The 23,427-nt window shown below is 43.4% G+C and overlaps 2 protein-coding genes across 6 annotated transcripts in view; one reads left to right on the forward strand and one right to left on the reverse strand.

The window, feature by feature from the left end:
* Positions 1-7,711, reverse strand: part of TSEN15 (tRNA splicing endonuclease subunit 15) — a 72,575-nt gene extending 64,864 nt beyond the window's left edge. The window contains exon 1 of one of the 4 annotated variants that reach the window (XM_058701032.1): positions 6,858-7,711. In XM_058701032.1, the coding sequence (XP_058557015.1) occupies positions 6,858-7,139 (282 nt within the window). In that variant the 5' untranslated portion in view covers positions 7,140-7,711. The remainder of the gene's footprint in view (positions 1-6,857) is intronic. The other 3 variants (XM_058701035.1, XM_058701033.1, XM_058701031.1) reach the window with 3 other exon arrangements.
* Positions 6,200-23,427, forward strand: part of COLGALT2 (collagen beta(1-O)galactosyltransferase 2) — a 112,437-nt gene continuing 95,209 nt past the window's right edge. The window contains exon 1 of one of the 2 annotated variants that reach the window (XM_058701030.1): positions 6,200-6,540. In XM_058701030.1, the coding sequence (XP_058557013.1) occupies positions 6,278-6,540 (263 nt within the window). In that variant the 5' untranslated portion in view covers positions 6,200-6,277. The remainder of the gene's footprint in view (positions 6,541-23,427) is intronic. The other variant, XM_058701029.1, reaches the window with a different exon arrangement.

Genomic DNA, 23,427 nt, shown 5'->3' on the forward strand with positions numbered 1-23,427 from the left:
CATAAATGACTAGCAAACATGAACTGGTACTCAACTACATTGGTAGAGTGAGGAAATGTAATTGAGAGAAGAAGATACCATAAAATACCTATGAGATTGGTAACAAAAGTCAAGAGTTGGCTGAAAAGTAGAGCACAGGAAAGATGCATAAATCCTATGCTTCAGCGACCCTACTCTCTCATATGTAGCCCAGTGTGGTATTTTTCAAATGGAGGGCTAGAATCCTTAGAGTTTGTGAAATAAATTGAATGACTTGTAAAGTTTAAAACTTCAGTTTTTAAAATTGAATTATTTAAAATAGAAAAGAAAGTATCAGTGTGCATTGCATGTGGTTAGAGTAACTGTTCCTAAGTATTGCTTTATGAACATTTTGTTTCAGTTATATATTTGTCCTATAGCATGATATCAAGTAGATTTCTCACTGAAGGTTATGGTAAAAAAAAATTACCCTCTGTGGACCAGGAGACATGTACACGAATATTTATGGAAGTATGGGTTGGAACAGAATAAACTACAACAACCCAAATATCTATCAACAGTAGAATGGATATGCTATTATCATATAATCCTATAAGCTATTACTATGCAAAAATAATGAACTATAGCTTCAATCAACAACTTGAGTGACTCTCAAAAAATCTAGTGTACAGTCAAAAATATTAGTCACCGAATAATATATAAAATGTTATTTGTTTACATAAAATTCAAATACAACTTGTACATGGATGTGTAGAGTCAAAAAATATTAGTCACAGAATAATACATAAAATATGATTTGATTGACATAAAGTTCAAATACAACTTGTATTTGTGATAGATGTTCACAGCAGTGTTATTCACAATAGTCAAAAGTAGAAACAACCCAAGTGTCCATTATTTGATGAATGTATAAGTAAAATGTAGTTTGTTCATACAATGGAATATCATTCAGCAACAAAAAGGAATGAAGTACTGATATACATGTAACAACATGGACAGACTTGAAAACATTACACTAAGGGATAGAAGTCACAACGGACCACATATTGTATAATTCCATTCATATGAAATTCTAGAATAGGCGAATCTTTAGGGACAGAATAGATGAGCTGTTCCCTAGGGCTAGAGTTAGCTGTTCCTAGGGCTAGGAAATGGGGATTTACCACTAATGAATATGAGATTTCTTTTTGGGATGATGAAAATATTCTAAAAGTGATTGTGGTGATGTTGCACAACTCTGTAAATACACCAAAAGCCATTGGATTACACACTTTAAGTAGGCAGATTGTAGGATATGTGGCAAAAAATTCTCTCTCATACACACACGCGCGCGCGCACGCGCGCACACACACACACACACACACACACCTTATTGGTTCTGTTTCTCTGGATAACTCTAACACACCTCCTAAATGTGTGTGTGTGTGTGTGTGTGTGTGTGTGTGTGTGTGTGTGTGTGTGAGAGAGAGAGAGAGAGAGAGAGAGAGAGAGAGAGAGAGAGAGATATTAAGGGACTGTTTCATGCATTTGTAGGGGCTCGCAATTCCAAAATTTCCAGGGCAGGCTGACAGGTTTGAAAGGATAATCTGTTTTACTCAAAGTTTACTGATTTAATTGTTAATTGCATGGGGGGAAAAAGCCTCACAGCAACATCTAGATTGGTTTGACTTAACTACTGGGTACCTTAACCTAGCCAAGTTGACACATAAAACTATCCATCACTGGAAGTAAAGTTCTAAATAAAATTAAGAGACTGATTAATACAAAATTTAGTCTAGTACTTGTCTCTGGGGAGTAGAGCAAAGTATTGCAACAGGAAGGGACACCCACAGGGTGTCAAAGTTGATGGTGCATGTTCTATTTCTCAAGGTGGATGCTGGGTATATGGACTTTCATTTTATTTGTAGTATTTAAATATATAACATATTAAATATATAATGTATATATTCCATGTTTATTAAATATTTTATATTAAGCTTTTTCCAAGAATTAGAGTAAAAGGGATAGGTTGGTAATTTCTGTGTATAAAATATATAAACAGCTCCATATATGCAGTCTTAAGTAATACTTGGCTTTGTAAATGTGAGAAGGCATCAAATGCAATTTACAGTCCAAAACACATGTCATCTGTTGTTTCTAGATATATAGTCACATTTGCTATCAACATGAGTGTCGAGTTTCATTGGGAGGAATGAGTACAAACCCACAATGAAAACACTAAATTGAAAATGCCATATTAAAATTATCCCAAAATGTTTAATGGAGGTTGTGATGTGGTAGTAGATTTGTAGTAGTTTTTCTTTCTTTTTCAATTTTCAACATGTTTTTTATCCTGTAGTAAAATAGACTTGAATAAATCATTGTATTTGGAGCCATTAGCAGAGAAGGACTAAATCCACCCTACACATTCATGTTACAGTATATCTGACAACATACTTAGCTTCTTTTAAAAATCCCTTCCTTCTTTCCTTCCATCCTCCCTCTATTCATGCCTCCTTATCTCTCTCTCTTCCTTTCCTTCATCCCCTCTTCCTCTCTTCATCCATGTTGTCACACATGAAAGGATTTCCTTTCTTTTTTGTGGCTTTTTTATAGCTATGATATATATCATAGATATACCCTATCTATGGTATATCTATATACCATATATATACCATATATATATGTATATACCATAGATAAGCTGCAATGAACATGTGGGTGCAGACGTGTCTTTCAGATAGTCATTTCATTTCCTTCATGTCTAAAACCGGAAGTAGAATCATTGGATCATATGAGTTTTCTGAGAAACCTCCATACTGCTCTTTTCATAGTGGCTGTCTCAGCTTACATTCTCACCAACAGTGTACTAATTGTTCCCTTTTCTCCACATCCTTGACAGCATTCGTTATCTATTGCCTTTTCAATAATAGTCCTTCTAACAGGTGTGAGGTGATATGTTATTGTGATTTTGATTTGCATTTCTCTGATGATTAGTGATGCTAAGCATCTTTTCACGTACTTGCAGGCCAGTTTTATATCTTTTTTGGGCAAATGTCTATTCAGGCCTTTTGTCCATTTAAAAATAGGATTATTTGTGTGCTATTGAGTTGCATGAGTTCCTTATACATTTTGGATATTAACCCCTTATCAGACACGTGGCTTGGAAACATTTTCCTCCATTCCATAAACCTACAGAAGCATTTTAGTTTGCTGTGGTCCCTCTTGTTTATTTTTCCTTTTGTTGCCTGTGCTTTGGTGTCATATTGAAAAAAATCATTGCCAAGACCAATGTCAAGGAGCTTTTTCCTATGCTTTCTTGTGGGAATTTTACAGTGTGGGATCTTACATTTAAGTCTTTAACCCTGTTTTGAGTTAATTTTTCAAGCGGTGAAAAGGTCCAGTTTCATTCTTTCATATGCAAATATCTAGTTTTCCCAATACCATTTATTGAAGAGGCTATCTTTTCCCCACTGAGCATTCATGGTTCCCTTGTTAAATATTCACTGAGCATATATGCATGGATTTATTTCTGACCTCTCAATTCTGTCCTATTGGTCTATGTGTTTGTTTTTGTGCCAGTATCTTACTGTTTTCACTATTATAGCTTTGTAAGATAGTTTGAAATTAGGAAGTGTGATGTTTCTGGCTTCGTTCTTTCTCAAGATTACTTTGGTTATTCAGGGTCTTTTGTTGTTCCATTTGAATTTTAGGATTTTTTTTTCCTATTTCTCTAAAGTTGCCACTGGAAGCTTGATAGGAATTGCATGGAATCTATAGATGGCTTTGAGTAGTATGGATATTTTGACAATATTAGTCTTCCAATCCATGAAAATGGGATATATTTCCACTTATTTTTGTCATCTCCAATTTCTTTCATCAATGATCTTTCACTTCTTTGGTCAAATTTATTCCTAAATATTTGATTGTTGTTGATGCCACTGTAAATTGGATTATCATATTTCTTTTTAAGGTAATTTGTTGTTATTGTATAAAAAGGCAACTTATTTTTTGCATATTGATTTTGTATCTTGTAACTTTACTGAATTCATTATTGGTTACCCTAATGGGTAATAGGGTTTGCAAAGTTTATGTAATCTATTGTGAAATCTACTTCTGCGCCAAGCTTTGTCTGCAGACCAAATAAATCTGCACTACATTTAACATGTATAAACTACTGTTTTCATGTTTTATATATGTTGTTATGATTAATAAAATACACATTCTGTTAATGTATGTTTTATGAATATGCCATGATCAGGGAAAATCCCATTTTCTTTGCCAGGCCATAACTGATTAGCACGTTCTTTATGTAATCAGCAAGAACATTAAGAAAACTAAATACACCCTGCAATTCTAGGCTCCAGGGATGCCAGCAACTGCCCATCTATCCCCCCTCACCCCAGGGAAAGGACAACGTCTAACGGTCCCTGTGGCCTACACACAGAATTGCAATGGCAGTTTCTGAAGGAGAATGGAGGAGAAGGAAATGTGTGTAAACCACTAGATATAAAAGTATAAATGTTAGAGAAGAGGTTAGAGCAGGAGACATAGCACATTGTGAAAGGGAATGCAGTGAAAAGGCTCAAACATAAGTACAAAGAGGTCCAGGAAGGTGAGAACTGTAAAGAGGTCACTGAATCTTCCAGTGCTGAGGTCATCTGTGACTTTGCCAGAACAGCCTCTGTAAGGAAGCAGGAAACCACACAGCACTCGGGTAGGAGAGGTGGAGGTGAAGAAGTGGAAATGCAAGTGTAGACCCCCATTGCAAGAAGCTTGACCAAGAGAGGGGGTATTGCAATAAGGAGACACAGGAGTAAAAGAAAACAATTTTTTCCAAGGAGAGGAAAGGACTAAGTTTCTACTTGAGGGGGAGGAGCTGATGATGAAGGACCAGTTGAAGATTTGGTAGAGAGTGAATATACATGATGGAGCAAAGCAAAGTCATGGATGAGAAGGGAGTGAGTGTGGTCAAAGTCTCTGTCAGGAACAGGCGCCTCAAGTAAGGAGGGTACTGGTAGGGATATTAGAGACAGGGCTGTGGAGGGAGATCTGTAAAGAAAGTGATACTTTTCTGAGGAGGTGAGGGGGTGGGAGGAGAGTGATGAAAACTTCTAATAGTTGCAGGGAAGAAGGGACACAAGTAAAAATCTGGGGGGGACAGGGCTGAGGCTGAACTGGAGTTGGAGGTCGTGCATGTGCAGCGAGTGGTACCAACCCATCCCACATGTGGATAGAGCAAAGTCTCCACAATCCCACAAGGAAGGAACTCCAGATTTCATTCCTAGCTTTCCTATGTTATGTTCAAGAGTAAATATCCTTTGGCAGTGTATCCTAGCCATTTCATTTTATGTACTAATTGTGTTCTTCCTTCAGCCCTCTTCTTTTTCTTCTCTCTTTGTCTCTGTCTCTGTCTCTCTCCTCTACTCCAACATGTATGGATGGATTTTCCTTGTCTTTGTTACTCTTTGTCCGTTTGGGTCATTAAGGAAAAAGAAAACCATTTAAAGCGAAACTGCTTTTACGCCATCGTGTCAGAAAACTCAGGACCCTGGGAGGGAAAGAGAGAGGAACGGGGCTTCACAACGGTGGCCGACCAGGGGATTGATTCCCTTTAATCTCAAGGGTTCAATCTGACTCTAAACTTCTCCAAGACTTCAAATTTGGTGTAATCGAGGGTCTACTCAGTCGAGGATGAACTTCAAGAGAAATTGAGTGTATAGGGAAATGCAAACACTCTGCCTCGGTGGAAGTTAAAAAGTTGTTTACCGTAGTAATGGATAGCTGGGTGACTTTCCATTTTAGAACTCTACCCGTCTAGTCAATAGGTGCATTATGCAAAACTGGATACATTGCATCACTGTGAAGGACTTTAGACTGCGGTTTGCAAAAGCAGAATAAATTTTCTCGGAGTCTCACCGTTATGTACACACACACACACACACACACACACACACGCCCATTGGCAGTGACGGCCACACCTCACAGCTCTGGGAGAGCCACAGACCTCAGCCGGACAAGCTGAGCCCGGACGAGAAGAACTTTCCGCGGGACTGGGGACGCACAACCCCCCTCCGCCCCCCGCACGCGGCTGTCGGCGAGCCTGAGCCCCCGGAGGGCGCGACGCCGGCAGGTCCGCGGTGCGCCCCTGCGTCAGGGCCTGGGCGGCGGCGGCGGCGGGAGGCTCCCGGGCTGCAGGGCCCGCTGCCAGTGCGCGCGCGCCAGCCGGCCGGGGCAGCCGCGTCCCCCGCCCGGCCCTCGCAGCCGGCCTCGGCGCCCTCGGGCCGCCAGTCTCCCGCCGCCCGCCGCGGCCCCGAACATGGCTGCGCGCCGCGCCGCCACCCTCGCCTGCTCGCTGCTGCTCCTGTCCGCCGCTCTGCTCCGCCGCGGCTGCCGCGCGCGCTTTGCCGCCGAGCCCGACGCGGAGCACGATGAAGAAGAGGCGGAGGTGTTTCCCGAGTCGCCGGTACAGAGACCCACGGTGCTCGTGGCCGTCCTCGCCCGCAACGCTGCGCACGCGCTGCCTCACTTCCTCGGCTGCCTGGAGCGGCTGGACTACCCCAAGAGCAGGATGGCCATCTGGTGAGCGCGCGACGCCGCGGCCGCCGGGGCCCGGGACCGTGGGGCACGCGGGACGCGCCGGGCGCACACCTCCCGCCGCCCGCGCGGCTCCCGGCGGGATCCGATCCGGAGGTCGCTTTGGGGAAGGACGCACGCGGCCGTGTGCGCCTGGGGTGTCGGTGGCCACCGCTAGCCGGCCCCGAGCTCCGGGGCGTGCGCGGGGGTGTGGATCGCGGTGGCCTCGTCCCTTTCCCGGACAGGGGCCTGGGGGAACTCCGCAAGGGGGCTAGCTGCGCCCCCTTCCACCCCGCGAGGTTGCCTCGTTCCCTGCCTCATACCTCTGGCCCTGGAGAGAGGGAATAGGGATGCTCGTCGCCGCCTAGTCCTCCAGACGCGACGTGAAGCGTAACTGTGGCCGGCAAGGGGGCTCCGGAATGTCTGGGAGGCGAACGGTGCGCCGCCCTGGCTTCCCGGTGCCCGGCTCCTGCCCCCGCCTCCGAGCCAAGAATAGTGGCTCCTGGTTCTCCAGGGGATGGCAGGGTGAGTGGTGGGGGGAGAAGGGATATGGACTCAGAGTTTGAGGTTAGGTGGGGCACACCGTGTCTTCCCAGCCGCGCCATCACCGCGGCTGTCCGCGCCAGTGCATCCTCCTGGGGCTCATTCCTCGCCTGTGATGCAGACCGCGCGGGACACCCTGGGGTACGGTGTCCTGGGGACGGAGCTGCCTTGGAGAAGGCAGACGGTCAAGTTTTGTTGTCCCAGGATAGATCCCCGCGCCTGGTGCTGTGTTTGTTGCGGGGAGGGCCAGGGCATCAGTGCAGGTGGCTGCGCGCACCAACTTTTAGAACTCGGTCTAGTCCCGCACCTTTTAGAAACGCAGGTACCGGAGGGCGAGGAGTTGGTGGTCAGGGGAGCTGCTGAAAGGCCTGTGGAGGAGGAACTGGACACCCGCCAGGAGAGATAGGCAGCCAGATACGTGGACAAGGGGGCTTCTGAGGAAGACAGAGCCCAGGTCACTCCCGAGCAGTTTCTCTCCTGCGTTGATGAAGGGAGCTGTCCTCGGACGGGACGCATCCTTAAAGACCTGGTTGGGCAGAAAGAGAGGAGGAAGGATAAAGCGGGAGCTGGAATTGGCAGCCTAGCGGTACCTGGTGGGAGAGGTGCAGAGGTGAGAAAGCAAACAAGTCACAGAGTGCAGCACTGCCCTATACACTGCTTTACTATATACCCCGTTATACGTGACTGCGGCCACGGACAAGGGCACGTTATGTGGAAACGGTGGGGCAGCCAGGTTTTCAACCAGAAAGAAGGCTTTTTTTTTTTAACCACTTCAATACCAAAGAAAACTTCACAGCTGTCAGTTCTTAGATGCTTTCTTCAAAGAAGATGTTTTATAAGATAGTCTTGGTCTTTATGCATTTGTTTGGTTTAAAGAACATTACAATAGTTAGTATAGGAAGTTAGTGAAGGGTGAAGCAGGTACTAGGCACAGGCTTTGCTTGATGTACAGACATTACCTCTTCTATCATAGGGTGAACTTCTGAAAGAGACCCTAGGATCCCTGTTTTACAAACAGAGCAGCTGTGACTACGACCAGTTCAATAACTCAGAGTCACCGAAGTAATAAATGGCAAAACTGGAATTGGAACCCAGGATTGTCCCTGAAGTCCACCCTAAAAAGATAGTGGTGGGAACTTGGGACAAACTAAATTTATATGCACCTATAGGCTATGAATGAGGAGGCAAGTTGTTTGTCACTAACTTGTTTTGTGGCTTTGGGCCAGTGGCTGGGGATCCATAGACATCCGTTTCCTCATCAGTAGAATGAATGATTTCAAAAGTTCGTTCCGGCTCTTGAATTCCATGGATTTTTGATATGATCAGAATCAAGCAGCAATGATTGTGCCTCCGAAGTCCTCTGGATGTTCCACAATCTGCGGACGTTGATGTTCTTTTCAGGTGGCTAGTATTCCATTTCTGCACTGGCTTCTGGGACCTATTTTCCCTTACCCTTGTTAATAGTCCATGTAACTGTACCTTGTCCCTTATGGCCAGTGTTGGAAAGTTAGGGGAAAAAAATCCAAGGCTTGAATAGGTTTTGGGCAACCACTGCATTAACCACTAAAGACTCTTCTTTTTTTTTTTTTTTTCTCCTTTTTAACATTTATTCATTTTTGAGAGACAGAGTGTGAGTGGCCGGGCAGAGAGAGAGGGAGACACAGAATCTGAAGCGTGCTCCAGGCTCCGATCTCTCAACACAGAGTCCAACACAGGGCTCGAACTCACTGACTGAGAGATCATGACCTGAGCTGAAGTCAGATGCTTGCCTGACTGAGCCACTCAAGCGCTTACAGCTCTCAAAATATTTTCATTAACTATGTCATCTTATTTGATCCTTGCTACCGTTCTGTAAAGAAATACAAGTATCTCCATTTCATAAAAGAAGACAGTATATCTAAAGTAACTGACTTATTCTGTGTCTCCCTCTCTCTCTGCCCCTCCCCTGTTCATGCTCTGTCTCTCTCTGTCCCAAAAATAAATAAAAAACGTTGAAAAAAAAAATTAAAAAAAAATAAAGTAACTGACTTAAGATTACATTTATTTATTAATTTCACAAATGCTTAATGAGAGCTCACAATGATTCTAAACACTTTACATTCACTACCAGGCATGTACTATGATTATACCCTTTTATGGATGAGAAAACTGAGGCACAGAGAGGTTGTACAAGCACACACTCAAAATGACCATCTTTTGTGAGATCAAGGCACTCTGCCAGGCTCTAGCTGAAAATAGTTGAGTAATGTGGCTTCTCACAGACAAATATGGCTCTTTTTACTGGGCAGCATAAGATGATCTAAATGACATTTATAGGGTTTAGGGGAGTGACAAAGGACTTCTAGGTCAGATTGGGGCAGTTGTGTGGTCATGGAAACCTTCTTGAGGAGAATTGACACTTAGTTGGAACCCAGTTTTGAAAGACAAATAAGAATCCACTAAAGCCTGGGAGGTAGGGAGGGTTCCAGAAAGAGGGAACCGCATGGGGGAAAAAAGACACTGGAACATTAACCAGAATTTCTTGTCAGGGGCGATAAAGCAGGTGGCAGGCTTACTGATTGCAAATCTCCAAACTCATTGCATTGTACCACTGGAGCTGCTAACTTTGAGACTGGCACTAGAGGAGTATTTGGCTGTGAAGGTTATAGGACATTACCCTCCAGGAGGAAACAGTAACTCAGGTTAGGATGCTACAACGTCGAGGACCTTCTGCCAATTACTTACTTTTAGACTCTCAGTTTTAGGCTCTACTCAACACTCTGAGATGCCCAAGGGGCTAGCTAACATCCACTCCGCAAAGCCAGCATACCCTGATGTCAGAAATGGCCAGTGCCAAAAATGGCGTCAGCTACCCTGAACTTTACACAACAGAACCAGGTGGGACACAGAGTCAGGCTGCCAACTTGCATTTAATCTTAGATCAGGAGATCTGTGCACACTCACCCTTCTCATTCATCTGCTTATCTCTAACATCAGAGGAGCATCTGATAAGACTTCTTTCCTGTATGCGTGGCAGGTGTGGTTCACGTGAGCACATGCAAGCTTCCCGATGCTGTAATTTTTTTCTCACCGGAAGTTCTGGACCATATTCACAGTCGGTACCAGTAAACTGCCCTGAAAACGTTTGCTGTTGGACAGTGAGGGCCGTTATCTCAGTTAGCATTAAGTTTATCCGGATGAGACTGAATTAAGAAAAGTTTATGTTTTAGAGATCCTTTGTACCAGGCAAAAGGAAAACCTGTCACATTTACCTGTCTGATCTCAAGACCCCACCAAGTGAATTGTTTTCCTTCAAATGTCATAACTAAGGAACTGTGCCCAAGAAGTTCCTTGTGTTCTAATTAAAACCTGCACTGAGTTCATGGGAATCCCTGCTGTGCTGAGATGCGGGGAACCGTGTGGAACTGTGTGCACTGATGGGGGCGCTCTTCAGTGGAGCCATGGACAGTGGCTTTAGCAACAGAGGGAAGGCTGACTTCATCCCTCTTCTCAAACCTATGATTAAGGGGAGGAGTGCCAAGTACCATGATAATGAAAAATGGGGCAGGGCATAAGGAAAAACATTTGGCCCAAAAGATACATTAAGTTTGTTTTTTGGAGAGCTGACTGTTGCCTGTGGAAAACCAGCAGGGATTCAGTCTGTGCAATCATAAGACAGTAACTGCCATGTAATTACAGAACAATTTGGGCATTTCATTTGGTAAAGTTTTGAACAGTAGTATACTACGTTAGGAGCCGATGCATGGCTTTCTAAATAAAGAGATGGGTTTCTGTTGACATCAACAAAAACATTGATGAGCGTCAGCTTGTTCTGGGGTGCTGATCCTGACATTTTGCACACTATTTTATTGGTGCAGTATTTGGGAGACTACCTTGGATTATTCTCCACTCCTTGATGCTCAACCAGTAGCATTTTGGCGAACATTTAACTAGACACACTAATATGCATGTATTTATAACATGTTCCAAACTACTAGTTTTGTAAAAATTTTTTAATGTTTATTTATTTTTGAGAGACAGACAGAGACAGAGCGTGAGCACAGGAGGGGCAGAGAGAGAGGGAGACACAGAATCCAAAGCAGGCTCCGGGCTCTGAGCTGTCAGCACGGAGCCCGATGCGGGGCTCGAAGTCACGAGCTGTGAGATCATGACCTGAGCCGAAGTCGGACGCTCAAACTACTGAGTCACCCAGGCACCCCCCAGACTACTATTAATGATGGTTTTCAGCACCAGCAAGAACAACATCACATTTTATCATCAGAGTCTTGACATGAAATGTTTATGTTATACCTATGGACAGAAATTTTAGTTTCTGGGTGAAAAGGTAGATGACGTGTTGGTCCCCTTCTCTCCATTAGTCTGTTTTCCTCACTTTCCCACCTTCTTTTTCTTATTTTATCCCAGCCTGGTGGTTTAGTAGTACTGAGGAGGGAGTATTCAAGCTTATAGTCAGGTATGCTAGGCTTCAGATCTCCTGTGTGATTGTGGGCACATCAGCGAACCTCTAACGAAGAGTTGTTTCCTCATCTGGAAGTAACTAATAATAATATCTACCTCCAAGAGTTATTTTAACAAGTAAATGAAACAATGTATGGACAAGGTCTTTGATGTAAATGCTACTAAGTGGACAATAGGACACTAGTCCTATCCATCTTTTCCTTTCGGTCCCATCTCCTTTACCTTTCTCTTTCCAAGTGAAGATTTTTAAAACAATACATTCACAAGGAACTCTCTTTATCGTCTTTCCAAGAAAAAAAGTATAAGCATAACGAAAGCTAACATTTATCTATTAATGAAAACTACACATTTTGATAGGATAACTAATTTAGTCCTGACAACAACCCTGGGCAAAAGGTGCTGTTACTCTCCTCCCTTTACATAGAAGGCCACTGAGGCACAGAGAATTTAAATAACTTGCCTGAGGTCACAAGGCTAGGACGTGGCAGAGCCAGGATGTGACTCAGGCAGCTAATGGCCCAGACTGAATACAAATGGTCTGTTTAAGATCAAGAAAGGACCAATTAGTTCTAGTTTTTGCTTCTGTCAGTTGACCCAACTTAGGAAGAGAAGAGTGCCAGTGTTTCTTCCAAACAAGAATGGCCCCTTCTGCTTGAATGACACAAAGGACTCAGTGGTTCCCTTCCGCTGTCTTGATAATTTCGTCACTTAGCTTAGGCACTTTCTAGTTACTGACCTCGGCTTTATGTTGGTGGATTTCATAGGGACAGAATGAGACTAAATTGTATGTAAATATGCAGATCACTTGCTATGATCACAGCCACATAGCAACAGAAAGAAATCTGTCAAGTGTTGTTAGTGGCCAATGGCTAAGGCAAAACTTTCATATTCATGGGAGCTGCAGCATTTGGGGTTTATACTGGCAAAACAGAGCATCAGTTTTTCAGCCTTTCCAATTAGTGGTCTTAGATTTTGTTAACCCTTCAACTCAACCTTCTTCCAAATGGTTGGGCAAAACTATCAATCCTGTCCCCACCCTCCAATTTCAAAACATGTTTGGGCCTCAGAATTATGTGTTTCCTTTGGCTAAAAACTGAAATGACTAATAAAAGGATCCCTCAATTCTCCTGGTTCTATTTTATTAGTTGATGTCCATGGATGGGGGAAACCAAAATACGAGGCAATTAAAGGATTTTCCCCTCATATATTATACAGTGAATAAGTGTTGGGATGAGGTAACAGATTTCTAGATTTTAAGCCCTGTCTGGCTGTTTTTTTTTTTTAATTTTTTTTTTTTAACATTTATTCATTTTTGAGAGTGAGAGAGACAGAGCATGAGCAGGGGAGGGGCAGAAAGAGAGGGAGACAGAGAATCCAAGGCAGGCTCCAGGCTCTGAGCTGTCAGCACAGAGCCTGACACGGGGCTGGAACTCACAAACTGCGAGATCATGACCTGAGCAGAAGTAGGACGCTTAACCAACTGAGCCACCCAGGCGCCCCCCTGTGTGGCTGTTTTGACACTGATTATTTCATATCAAATATCGCTAATGGTTTAAAGGCACGTGCCAGTGATTCTAAGTAGGGTTTGGTTTTACTGGTTTGTCTTCAGCAACTTTCTCCAGGTGATTCTACCACTGAGCTTCTTTGTGGCTCCAGGTACATAAGCAGGCTTCTTGTGGTCGTCTCCCTTGACTGTCTCTGGTGGTCGTAGGAATGAACAATGGAAGCTTTGTAACCATGAAAGCTGCTGGTTGTGCCTCGATCCTTTTTCCAACACTTTTAAACGTACACATGGGTCATATCACTGTGTGGCACTGTCTTCAAGCCTTCGGCACAGTATAGTAGGGCCATTATAAGGTTCACATAGGGACAAGGGTAAGACTATTATAAGGCTCATTTCTGCCCATTTCTTTAAATAATGTAACAATGCCAGATACAGTGGAGTTAATGTCTGAAAAAAAATGAGTAACCTATAGTACGATTGTTTGTCTTGTTCCCCAGTTACCATATTACGAAAAGGTTTCACCGTATGTCTTTAAACCAGAGCTATTATTCATTAGGAATTACAATGTGTCTATTGTATATGTCACGACATCTTTATTCTCAAAGGAGTGACTTGTTCATTTAATTGCACTTACACTGTGAGCGTATCAAAAATTGCTGATTTAAAAAATTCTGAAATTCTTTAGGGGCCTTGTAGATTTATTTAATAGTAACTTAATGATTTTAAGAACTTTCTCTCCTGATTTTTTTTTCGTTTCTATTGAAAGAGTAGAATAATAAAGATTCAAACAGTATAAATGGAAACATGATAAAAAGTAAATCTCCCTTCTACTCTATACCACCTTCCAGGGTCAAGAATGTTAACAGATCATTACACATTCTTCTAGAAACTTTCTGTGCATATATGTGTATTCTTTTAATGTTAACCAAAATATGACTGTTTTATAAATCCTGTTCTGCATAAGTGTGATGTTTTAAAATCTATTTAATCCCAGCTTTTTAAAACCCTGTCAGCCACCTATACTCATGCCCTGGGTGGCACAGAAAAAGCCAGTTTCACACAACACCTGTTCCAGGTAGTTTCTCTGAGTACCTTCTTGATTACACTCATCCTGTTCCCTTGTCCTTGTGCCCTGACCCCTGGAAAATCTGGCCCTAAGGCCATTAAAACACACACACACACACACACACACACGTTTTTTTCAACATTTATTTATTTTTGAGGGGGAGAGAGAGAGAGAACGCACCAAGAAGGGGCAGACAGAGAGGGAGACACAGAATCTGAAGCAGGCTCCAGGCTCTGTGCTGTCAGCACAGAGCCCGACATGGGCTCAAACCCACACACCATGAGATCATGACTTGAGCTGAACTCTAGCGCTTAATGGACTAAGCCACCCAGGCGCCCCCAAAACACACACTTTTCAAATGAAGTACAATATATATCCAAAAAGTAACTGATACCATAAAGGTATAACTGGATAACTTCACAAACTGAGCAAGCCTACATAACTAGCACCTGCCTGGCCAGGCCTGCATTTGTACATGGTAGTGATTGTTGGGGCTGAGGATCCACTGTTTCCTGGACTTTGTCCAGGAAGTCACATTCCTATCAGGCCCATCCTGCGTGCGATTACAATCCCTGCTCAGCCCCTTCCCTGCCATCGCTGTCTGGCTCTTCAACATGACTTGCCTGGCCCCTGTAGGCATTTGGGTGGTGACCCTTGCTCAGATGCTTCAGGAGCACTAGGACTCAAGCTTTCTAGAAGGAGCAGTCATGGCAAGCTGCCAGTGAATGACCTAGTGGTAAAAAGATCAAGATCATATTACTTTTCCCTCAGTTCTTCATTCCTCTGGTAGAAAAGCTATGTGTTAATGTTCATAAAAGTAAAAAAGAATCCTGTTATAGGTAATCATTGAAAAGCCACGCAGAATATAAATAGAGTGGCTGTAATTAATTCACTGGAACATGCTGCCGTTCAGTTCCATGAAAATGCAGCGTTTGTGGTTGGTGGCATTAGCCAAGTCTCTTGCATAAATTAAACCTTAGATCTGTCTGGAGGGCATTTCTCTTCCTCTCTAGGAGCACTATACAGTAATCTTTTCAGACTTAGACTTCCAATAACAACTTCATGACATCCCTCCAGGGCCAAACTTATGACTTTGTAACATGTCCCATTTAATTGAGGCAACAATTGTTATTATTTTGGTTGTTTGGCATAGTCATCAAGCTGAGGACTGTCCCTGACTTGTTGGTTTAGCTGATGAGATTTCTACCTCTGCAAACATAATGAAAAATAGCCCTTTCCACTCCCCAGTATTTCTGATGAATGTCCCAAGACCCCTTAGAAGATGTGCATTTCAGAGATACAAATAATAGTGTGAGCAATGGTCCTGGGCTGCATATGCCCTAAGAATATGGTGGGAGGCTGAGTGTGGGGCTAGGTCTCCTTTAAAGCATTCTCATGAGTACCTGGTTTAAGTGATACATTGGCTGCATTGGGAGAATTCTTGATCCTCTAGGTTGAATTACTTAAATGTCTATTGAAGGATGTGTCAGGCAGGAGAGAGAGGAGGTTCCTTAAAATGAAATGTTTGCCAGTTTGGCTGTTGCTGTGGTCTGAGTGTTTGTATCCCTCACCCCACCCCACCCCCATCCTGCCTCAAGATTCATGTGTTGAAATCCTAAGCCCTGGTATTAGGAAGTGGGGTCTTTGGGAGGCGCCTAAGTCATGAGGGTGGAACTCTCATAAATGGGATTAGTGCCCTTGGAAGAAGAGCCCCCAGGGAGATCCTCACCCCTTCTGCTATGTGAGGACACAAGAACACTGCATTCTGAGAGAGGGCCTTCACCAGAACCTGACTATGCTGGTTTCCTGATCTTGGACTTCTAGCTCCCAGAGCTATAAAAAAACAAAACAAAACAGAACAAAACAACAACAACAAACCAAACTGTTCTTTGTAAGCCACCCAGTCTGTGGTATGTTCTTATAGCAGCCTACATCTGTTAGGACAGACTAAGACAGTGGTCAACCCAAGAACACCATGAAGGTAGCTAAAAGTGCCTCCATTTTGGACAATAGGGAAGTAGAACCCTTTCTTTCCAGTCCCCATTCTTTATTTTGGAGGTGGGGAGGACAGTAGGCTATGGAAAGCTTCCTCTTCTCGCAGAACTAGAGATGATTCTGAGAAAAGGGAATGGAACCGATGTACATTGATTGGCATTTTCCATAAAAAATCATGTTAAGTGACAAATTGCTGCTTTTTGGGGTCTTGGGAAAGGCAAAATTTTCTGGAGACTAAGAGTGGAACTTAAATTCCTGGGATATCTGTGAGAAATGTGGTTGTGGACATTTGGGGCTGTGGTATTCCCCACATGGAGTCCCTTGCTGGACCGCTGGACTGCTTTTTAGTTTCTTGGTTTCCAGCCAGCCCCATAAGCTGTCCAAGCTCCACACACCACAGTGATTATGGTTAAGACCCGCCAAGATAGTGGAAAATTACTGCCAAGCGGAATCAGGATTTTTCAAGTCATCACCGCACCATTGAACAGGAAGCCTAACGCAGCCCCCACGTTACTGCAGTCCTTCTTCTGGAAGCATGGGGGTGGGGGATGGGAGAGCACTCAGCCCATCAGATCATGTCTGGGGTTTCAGATGGATTTTGTGGAGTTGGTATGGAAGGCTTGGAACAACTAGCATACTAAAATATTTTAGAAAATTACAAAAATTATAAATCTTTCTGCCTTTCCTTAATCTTGCTAGACCTTAAGATGAACTGGGCACATTAACTTCCACCATAGAAAATTCTCTTTATTGAGACATGCTACGAATTTATAAAGCAATGGACTAAAAAACTATTATGTACATCCTTTTATTTATTTGGCCATCACAGACTGTCTATGTGGATAAATCCAAGTGATCATGTTGAAATTAGTAGTTGAGGTGGCCTAAAAGTGAACTCACCCCCACTAGTCAAGTTCATTGGTGACAAGTGGACATGGCCCTCATTACTGTTCTGCCAACCTTTTGGTTTAAGGCTGCTGGGCTTCAACTAGTTGTTCCTAAATACTAGCTCAGGGGCCGCAACACCTAGGGCATTTATTAGTTATGTGGATTTCTGGGCCCCTTTTCAGACACATTCGATCAGATGGCCTGTGGGAGTGGCCTGGGAATCTGTATCTTAAACATGTATATGAGTGATTTGGATGCACCTGTGGGTTTGGGAACTACAAGACCTGAGCTCCCTGAAGGCCCTGGGAGGAGTGAAGGACCATCATGAAAGGACCGAAGGCTGTGTATCCATCTAAGGCACAGGCCATAGGATTTTCAGAACTTGGAAAGTTGGTATATTGTGTAATCTTCTAAACTCAAGATCCAGATGCTTAAGCAATCAAGAAGGCTAAAGGGGTTTCTCATTAAGAGAAGTAGTAAGGTACTGGATTACAAAGGAGAGGCTTGCCAGGCATATATCATTTGTGTTTTTTACTGAGCCAAGCACATGTGTTCTCCCTCCTTCCAACAGTGGCTCTTTTTAGACAAGTTTTGTTTTGTTTTTTAAAGCAGTGTCCCAAGCTTCCTACTATATACAGTACCTTGCACTGGGGCTCAGTATGAAATGACACTCCTTCAAACCCTTCTCTTTGTTCAGTCTATTTCCCATCATGAGCTCATCAAGCATTTAGTTTCACGGAAGAAAAGACATCTATTGATGAACATGTCTCAATAGAGTGGAGGGAAACCAAATCAGTGCATTTTCTTTAAATAAAAAGGAGTCATTGGAACCACTTCAGTCCTCGTATTCCCTAAGCTTGGTTCCTTTGTTGCTTGTAATTTTCTTACCTTTGGTTTTCTCTTTGGCTTGTCATGAAGACCTCCTCCCCTCACTTGTGAAAAATAGTCTATCAAACTGCTTCTAGTAGTTGGCAGTTTGGCCTTAATTAGATGATGTTATAAAGTCCCTAAGCCTGGGATCTTCATTACATATGAAATCAAAATACAAATTTTGGGAATTCACACTGTTCTAATCTGCTGTACAAAGGATTGTTGTGAGTCAGTTGCTACTTTACAAAGGTGCGTTCTAACTTGGCATAGTAGTATTATTACGACCCCACCGATGGTCGGCTTACTCTGGGAAAGATCACAACTCAGTTGCTACGTGTCCTGCTTTCCACATCCTAGTTTTACTGTGTTCTTTTGGTGACAGGTCTGTCAAAAATTCCATAGTGAAAGTTCTGGAATTATGCATCCATTTTCTTTTTTATGCCTTTTTCTTCTCAAGGATGTGAGCTGCTCTATAGCTGTTCGAGTGCCTCCCACGAAAAAGATACTAGTCACCCAGGGAGGAAGGTGAGGCCTGGTGTACCTGGGGGTCTCCGGGACAGTTGCCTCTAGCCAAGAGCAGCGTCGTTCATCTTTCTCTCGGTGTGCAGTTATCATTATTTTGTTATGTAAGTTGTCTTGTGAAAGGGCTGCAGGCGTTATTTACATTGTCATTTTATGGAAGCCATTTAATCTCTCTGGGCCTCAGTTTCCTCACTAAGGTTGTCGTTCTCAAATCGCTGATTAGAATCATTTGATGAGGTTTTCAAAGACACCGATGCCTGGGCCCAACCCCCCAGACCATTTAAGTCTGAATTTCTGGGGTAGGGCCAGGGCAAGTGACATACTTTAAAAGCTTCCCAAGGGGTGGCAAGGTGCCACCAGGCTTGAGAACCTTTGGATGAGATGTTCTCTGGAGTCCCTTTCCAATCTGACAGTAGCATGTCCTTCATGGAAGTGACCATAGCTGAAGAATTTTCACGAATCATAACTCTGGATGATTGGTGTTTTCTGGACCATCTGCCCAAACTTAGATCTTTTTGGAGTGGGCAAATAAATAAATAAATAAATCTAAAGTTTTTCAGATGCTCATTATATTTCTTTCTTTTTTTTTTTTTTAAAGTTTATTTCTATTTTGAAAGAGAGAGAGAGAGACCACTAGTGGGGAGGGGCAGAGAGAAGGAGAGACGAAATTCCAAGCACTGTCAGCTCGATGTGGGGCTCAGACTCACAAGCCATGAGATCATGACCTGAGCCGAGATCAAGAGTTGGATGCTTAACCGACTGAACCACCAAGGTGCCCCAGAAGCTCATTGTATTTCACCCTGTTGTATACTGCGCCCAAAGGTGTTCACTAAGAGCCTTGTGTTCCACAGAAGGCACGTGCTACATGATGACCGAACTGCCAAGGGACAGGGCAACAGGACGGCTGGCTTTGCAAGCCATATTGGAACCTCAGGGCGCGTGTTGGAACTTCTCATGGAAGGGACTGTGTGCACCAGGTGCAGAAGCAGTGGCAGCCCAGCGCCTCCTTCCTGTGGCACACAGATGCTTCCCCTTGGCTAAGGGAGCTGCCTAGATCAAGGCTTCTGAGCGCATCTTGCCAAGCTCCGGCCGCTCAGGACTCCTTCCCACAGTATGTGTTTTGGTGTGTTGCCCGGCCTTGCTTTCAGGCATTCTATTTCATACTGGTGCAGAGCTTCTAATCATCTCTGGGTGTTGGGTTTCTGATGTTACTTTTAATGGCTTTGGATTTTAGCGTCTTTTGTTTCCAGATTTGCATAAACAGTGCTGCCTTTGTCCTGCGGTCTTGACTCCGCTTCAAAGCCTTGTCTGGGCATCAAAGACACACTGGATCCTCATTGCTTAGGCATCGGATTGCACCAGTGCCAGCAGGTGACTGAAGGTTACAGCCCCACTTCTGGGCCAGTTTTCTGTCTTCCAAAAAAGATTAGATTCTGCCAAGTCCCCTCTGATAATGGTGCTGAACCTTTTTTTTTTTTTTTTTTTTGAATGTTTATTTATTTTTGAGAGAGAGAGAGACAGAATGTGAGTGGCGGAGGGGCAGAGAGAGAGGGAGACAGAATTTGAAGGAGGCTCCATGCTCCAAGCTGCCCACACAGATCCCAATGTGGGGCTCAAACTCACAAACCGTGAGATCATGACCGGAGCTGAAGTCAGACGATTAACCGACTGAGCCACCCAGGCACCCTTGGTGCTGAATCTTAATAGCTTTTCCTAAGGCCTGTGCAAACACTGCTGAACTGAAGGAGAAGTGCAGGCATTTGTCTAAAAAGGAAATGGCAGTAGCTTGCTCATATAGACTGAACTCCCTCTCCCCATGAAAGTCAGAGTATTCAGGGTCCCTCTGGGAAGCATGGAAGCCTCAGGCCCACTGGCCAGTCTTGGCCGATGTCAGCACGGTAAGGGCCGAACCCTCATTTATTTTCCCATGCATCTTGTCAAAATAAAGGCAGCAATTGGACTCTCAGTTATCCATGATAGGATTATCTGGAGTTTGGATATACAGAGGCCAGTTTTTGATAACAGGTCAGTTTGGTACAATCATCCAGCCTGCCCTTGAGCTGTCTCTCTCTATCTCTCTCTGTGCTGCCCAAGGGTGGTGTGTTTAGACAACAGAGAGTAATTTTTATCTCCGCTCAGAAACGAACCTGGAAAGTATTCGGCCACATTCCACACAGGGCATTCCAGTACCCGTTTTATCTGGCTTTCTTAGCTGTTTGCTCTTTTGCCTCGTCTATGCCGTGCACTGCCACGTTTTCAGATTTTCTTGAATTCTTTGCCTCGCCCTGGTCTCTTCATCTATACAATGAGTTGTGGGTAGGCTGATCTGTAAAAGCTTTCCTAAGTTTTTGTAGTTCTACCACTGATACCACATAAAATGAAGCAGCTTATTCTGTTGCTATGCTATTTGAGACGTCATTTGGGTCTTCATTTCTTTATTGTTTTTTAAAAAATTTTTTAATGTTTTTATTTGTTGTTGAGACAGAGAGAGACAGAGCACAAGCAGGGGAGGGGCAGAGAGAGGGAGACACAGAATCTGAAGTAGGCTCCAGGCTCTGAGCTGTCAGCACAGAGCCTGACACGGAGCTTGACCCCACGAACTGCAAGATCATAACCTAAGCCGGACGCTTAGCCACTGAGCCACCCAGGCGCCCCTTCATTTCTTTATTTACACTCATATTTTACTTCTTCAGTAGTTTTGACGTATCTGTGTCTCATGTCCATGGTGAACAGACTCATGGTTCATAGCTACATGAAATTATAAAATTCAAAAAAATGTTTTGCCCTTTGTGATGGCTAATTTTATAGGTCAACCTGGCTGGGTGATGGTACCCAGAGAGGTGGTCAGACATTATTCTGGATTTTTCCAAGAGGGTGTTTTTAGATGAAATTTACATTTAAATCAGTGGACTCTCAGCACAAGTTGCCTTCCATCATGTGGTTGGGCCTCATCCAATCAGTCAACGGTTTGAGTTGAATAAAAGACTGACCACCTCAACCAAGCAGGAATTGTGCTATTAAACTGACTTTGGACTTAAACTGCAGTGTCGGCTCCTCCCTGAATCCCCAGCCTGATGGTCCACTACACAGACTTTGAACTTGCCAATCTCCACAACTGCCAGGAATTGTGAGCCACTTCCTTAAAATCTCTTTCTCATATATATATAACTAACATGACCTCTAATCTGAAAGAAAATACCTTTATCTTTTTATGAACGACAACAGCCAAAATAAGGGCTGTGATGGGAAGAAAAGGAACCCAGAAAATTATGTCAGAAGAGATTATTCCCAAACCGAACACTGGGAAAATCATTGCTGGCGATGCTTGGGGTGGAGTATTTGCAGCCTGAGTATCCACATTGCAGGTGTTTCATTAAATTTGCCTTTGTCAAGCATGCAAAATAAGAAAGGGCAAGTCTTCCCTAGAAGGCCCCCTGTTTTTGGAAAAGGTGAAAACAGGAGTTTGACCTTTGCCATCGTGATGGGAAACAACATATGTTTATTTTTTGCAAAACCTTCTGGCCAGCCTACAGGCTTACGTGTTTTGCTCGGTCTATCATATGAGGAAAGCAGTTTGCATGCACGATGTGGACACTGGGAGAACCTGGCAGTTGGAGGTCAAGTTTCACCAGGCTACTAGATTATTGCACTGAAGTGATAGTTGTTCCCCAGGGAGAGGCTTTGCTTCACAGTGGTGTCATTATCTGGTAGAGATGCTGAAGATTGGTCTGCAGTGATGCCTTCTGAGGCCAGGAACATGAGTGTGTGTGAAAGGTCCTTGTAACATGAAGCTGGGTGGGACTGTGTCCTTTCCTGACGCTGCTTGATTTGTCTTCTGATTTTGAATTTATGTAAAATCAAGATAAAATCAGAAAGCAACACCACTTTTTTTTTTTTTTTTTTTTTTTTAATCAAAGAGTGCTCCATTGGTGATTCTTTGACTTAACATTCTTGGGGCTCAGTGTCTCAAATCAAATTCTTTTCTGAGTTGTAACCAGCAAAAAAAAAAAAAAAAAAAAAAAAAAGCAAAACCTTTTATTGGATCAGAATTATCTCAAGAAAGAAAGCACTGCTCTTTGGCTGCCTCTCTCAGCTCTCTCTGGTTTTGTCTGCTTAGTTGATTCCCTCGAGCCGTAAGCCCTCTCTGCCTGTTCCCTAACAATCCAGCGCCAGTTGTTTTGAGTCCCTGAATTAAATACATTTCTCCTAGGATGTCTTAGTAACACCGGGACTCAGGCATGGTAGCATAAAATGCCCTAATAAGCTGTTCTTCTGATATAACAGTAAATGTGATTTCAAGGGACAGAGGGTCAAACAGTTTCTGCCGTGAAGTAAAGTGGATTTTGAAGCTTTGCCTCTCTTCTATGTAATAAGGTCTCTGAGATTTGGTGTTGCTTCCCCTAATCTGTATATCTGCTGTCAAGTTTTAGAAAATAAATTGCATTGACATTCTGTATCTTTGAGCTAGAAAGCAAATAGTTTCCCCAAAGGGAATACTTAATCTTTTGGATGTCAAAGGAGGAGAAGATAAATAAACCGTGGTCTGTGTTTTACCTTCCAAAACCATTTCCCCTGGAGTAGATTTTGGGGGTTCTCATTCTTTTTTTTTTTTTTTAAGTTTATTTATTTTTGAGACAGAGAGAGACAGAGCATGAATGGGGGAGGGGCAGAGAGAGAGGGCGACACAGAATCAGAAGCAGGCTCCAGGCTCTGAGCCATCAGCCCAGAGCCTGACGCGGGGCTCGAACTCACAGAGTGCGAGATCGTGACCTAAGCTGAAGTCGGACGCTCAACCGACTGAGCCACCCAGGCGCCCCGAGGGGGGTTCTCATTCTAATGAAATCTCACTGCCTTTACTTTTACTTACTACTCTTACTAACATTGTGGATTTCATTCTTGTTTCTCTTTTTCAATTGTTTCCTTTTTATTTTTCCAAAGAAGCATTTTTCTAGGTAGTTTTTCATTAACTTATTGATGGATTGCCCTGTTTATTTATGGGTAGAATTGGCAATACTAGAAACTCAGGTATCTTATCTGAAGTAATTAG

The sequence above is a fragment of the Neofelis nebulosa genome, chromosome 15, assembly GCF_028018385.1.
Source record: "Neofelis nebulosa isolate mNeoNeb1 chromosome 15, mNeoNeb1.pri, whole genome shotgun sequence".
Classification (NCBI taxonomy): domain Eukaryota; kingdom Metazoa; phylum Chordata; class Mammalia; order Carnivora; family Felidae; genus Neofelis; species Neofelis nebulosa.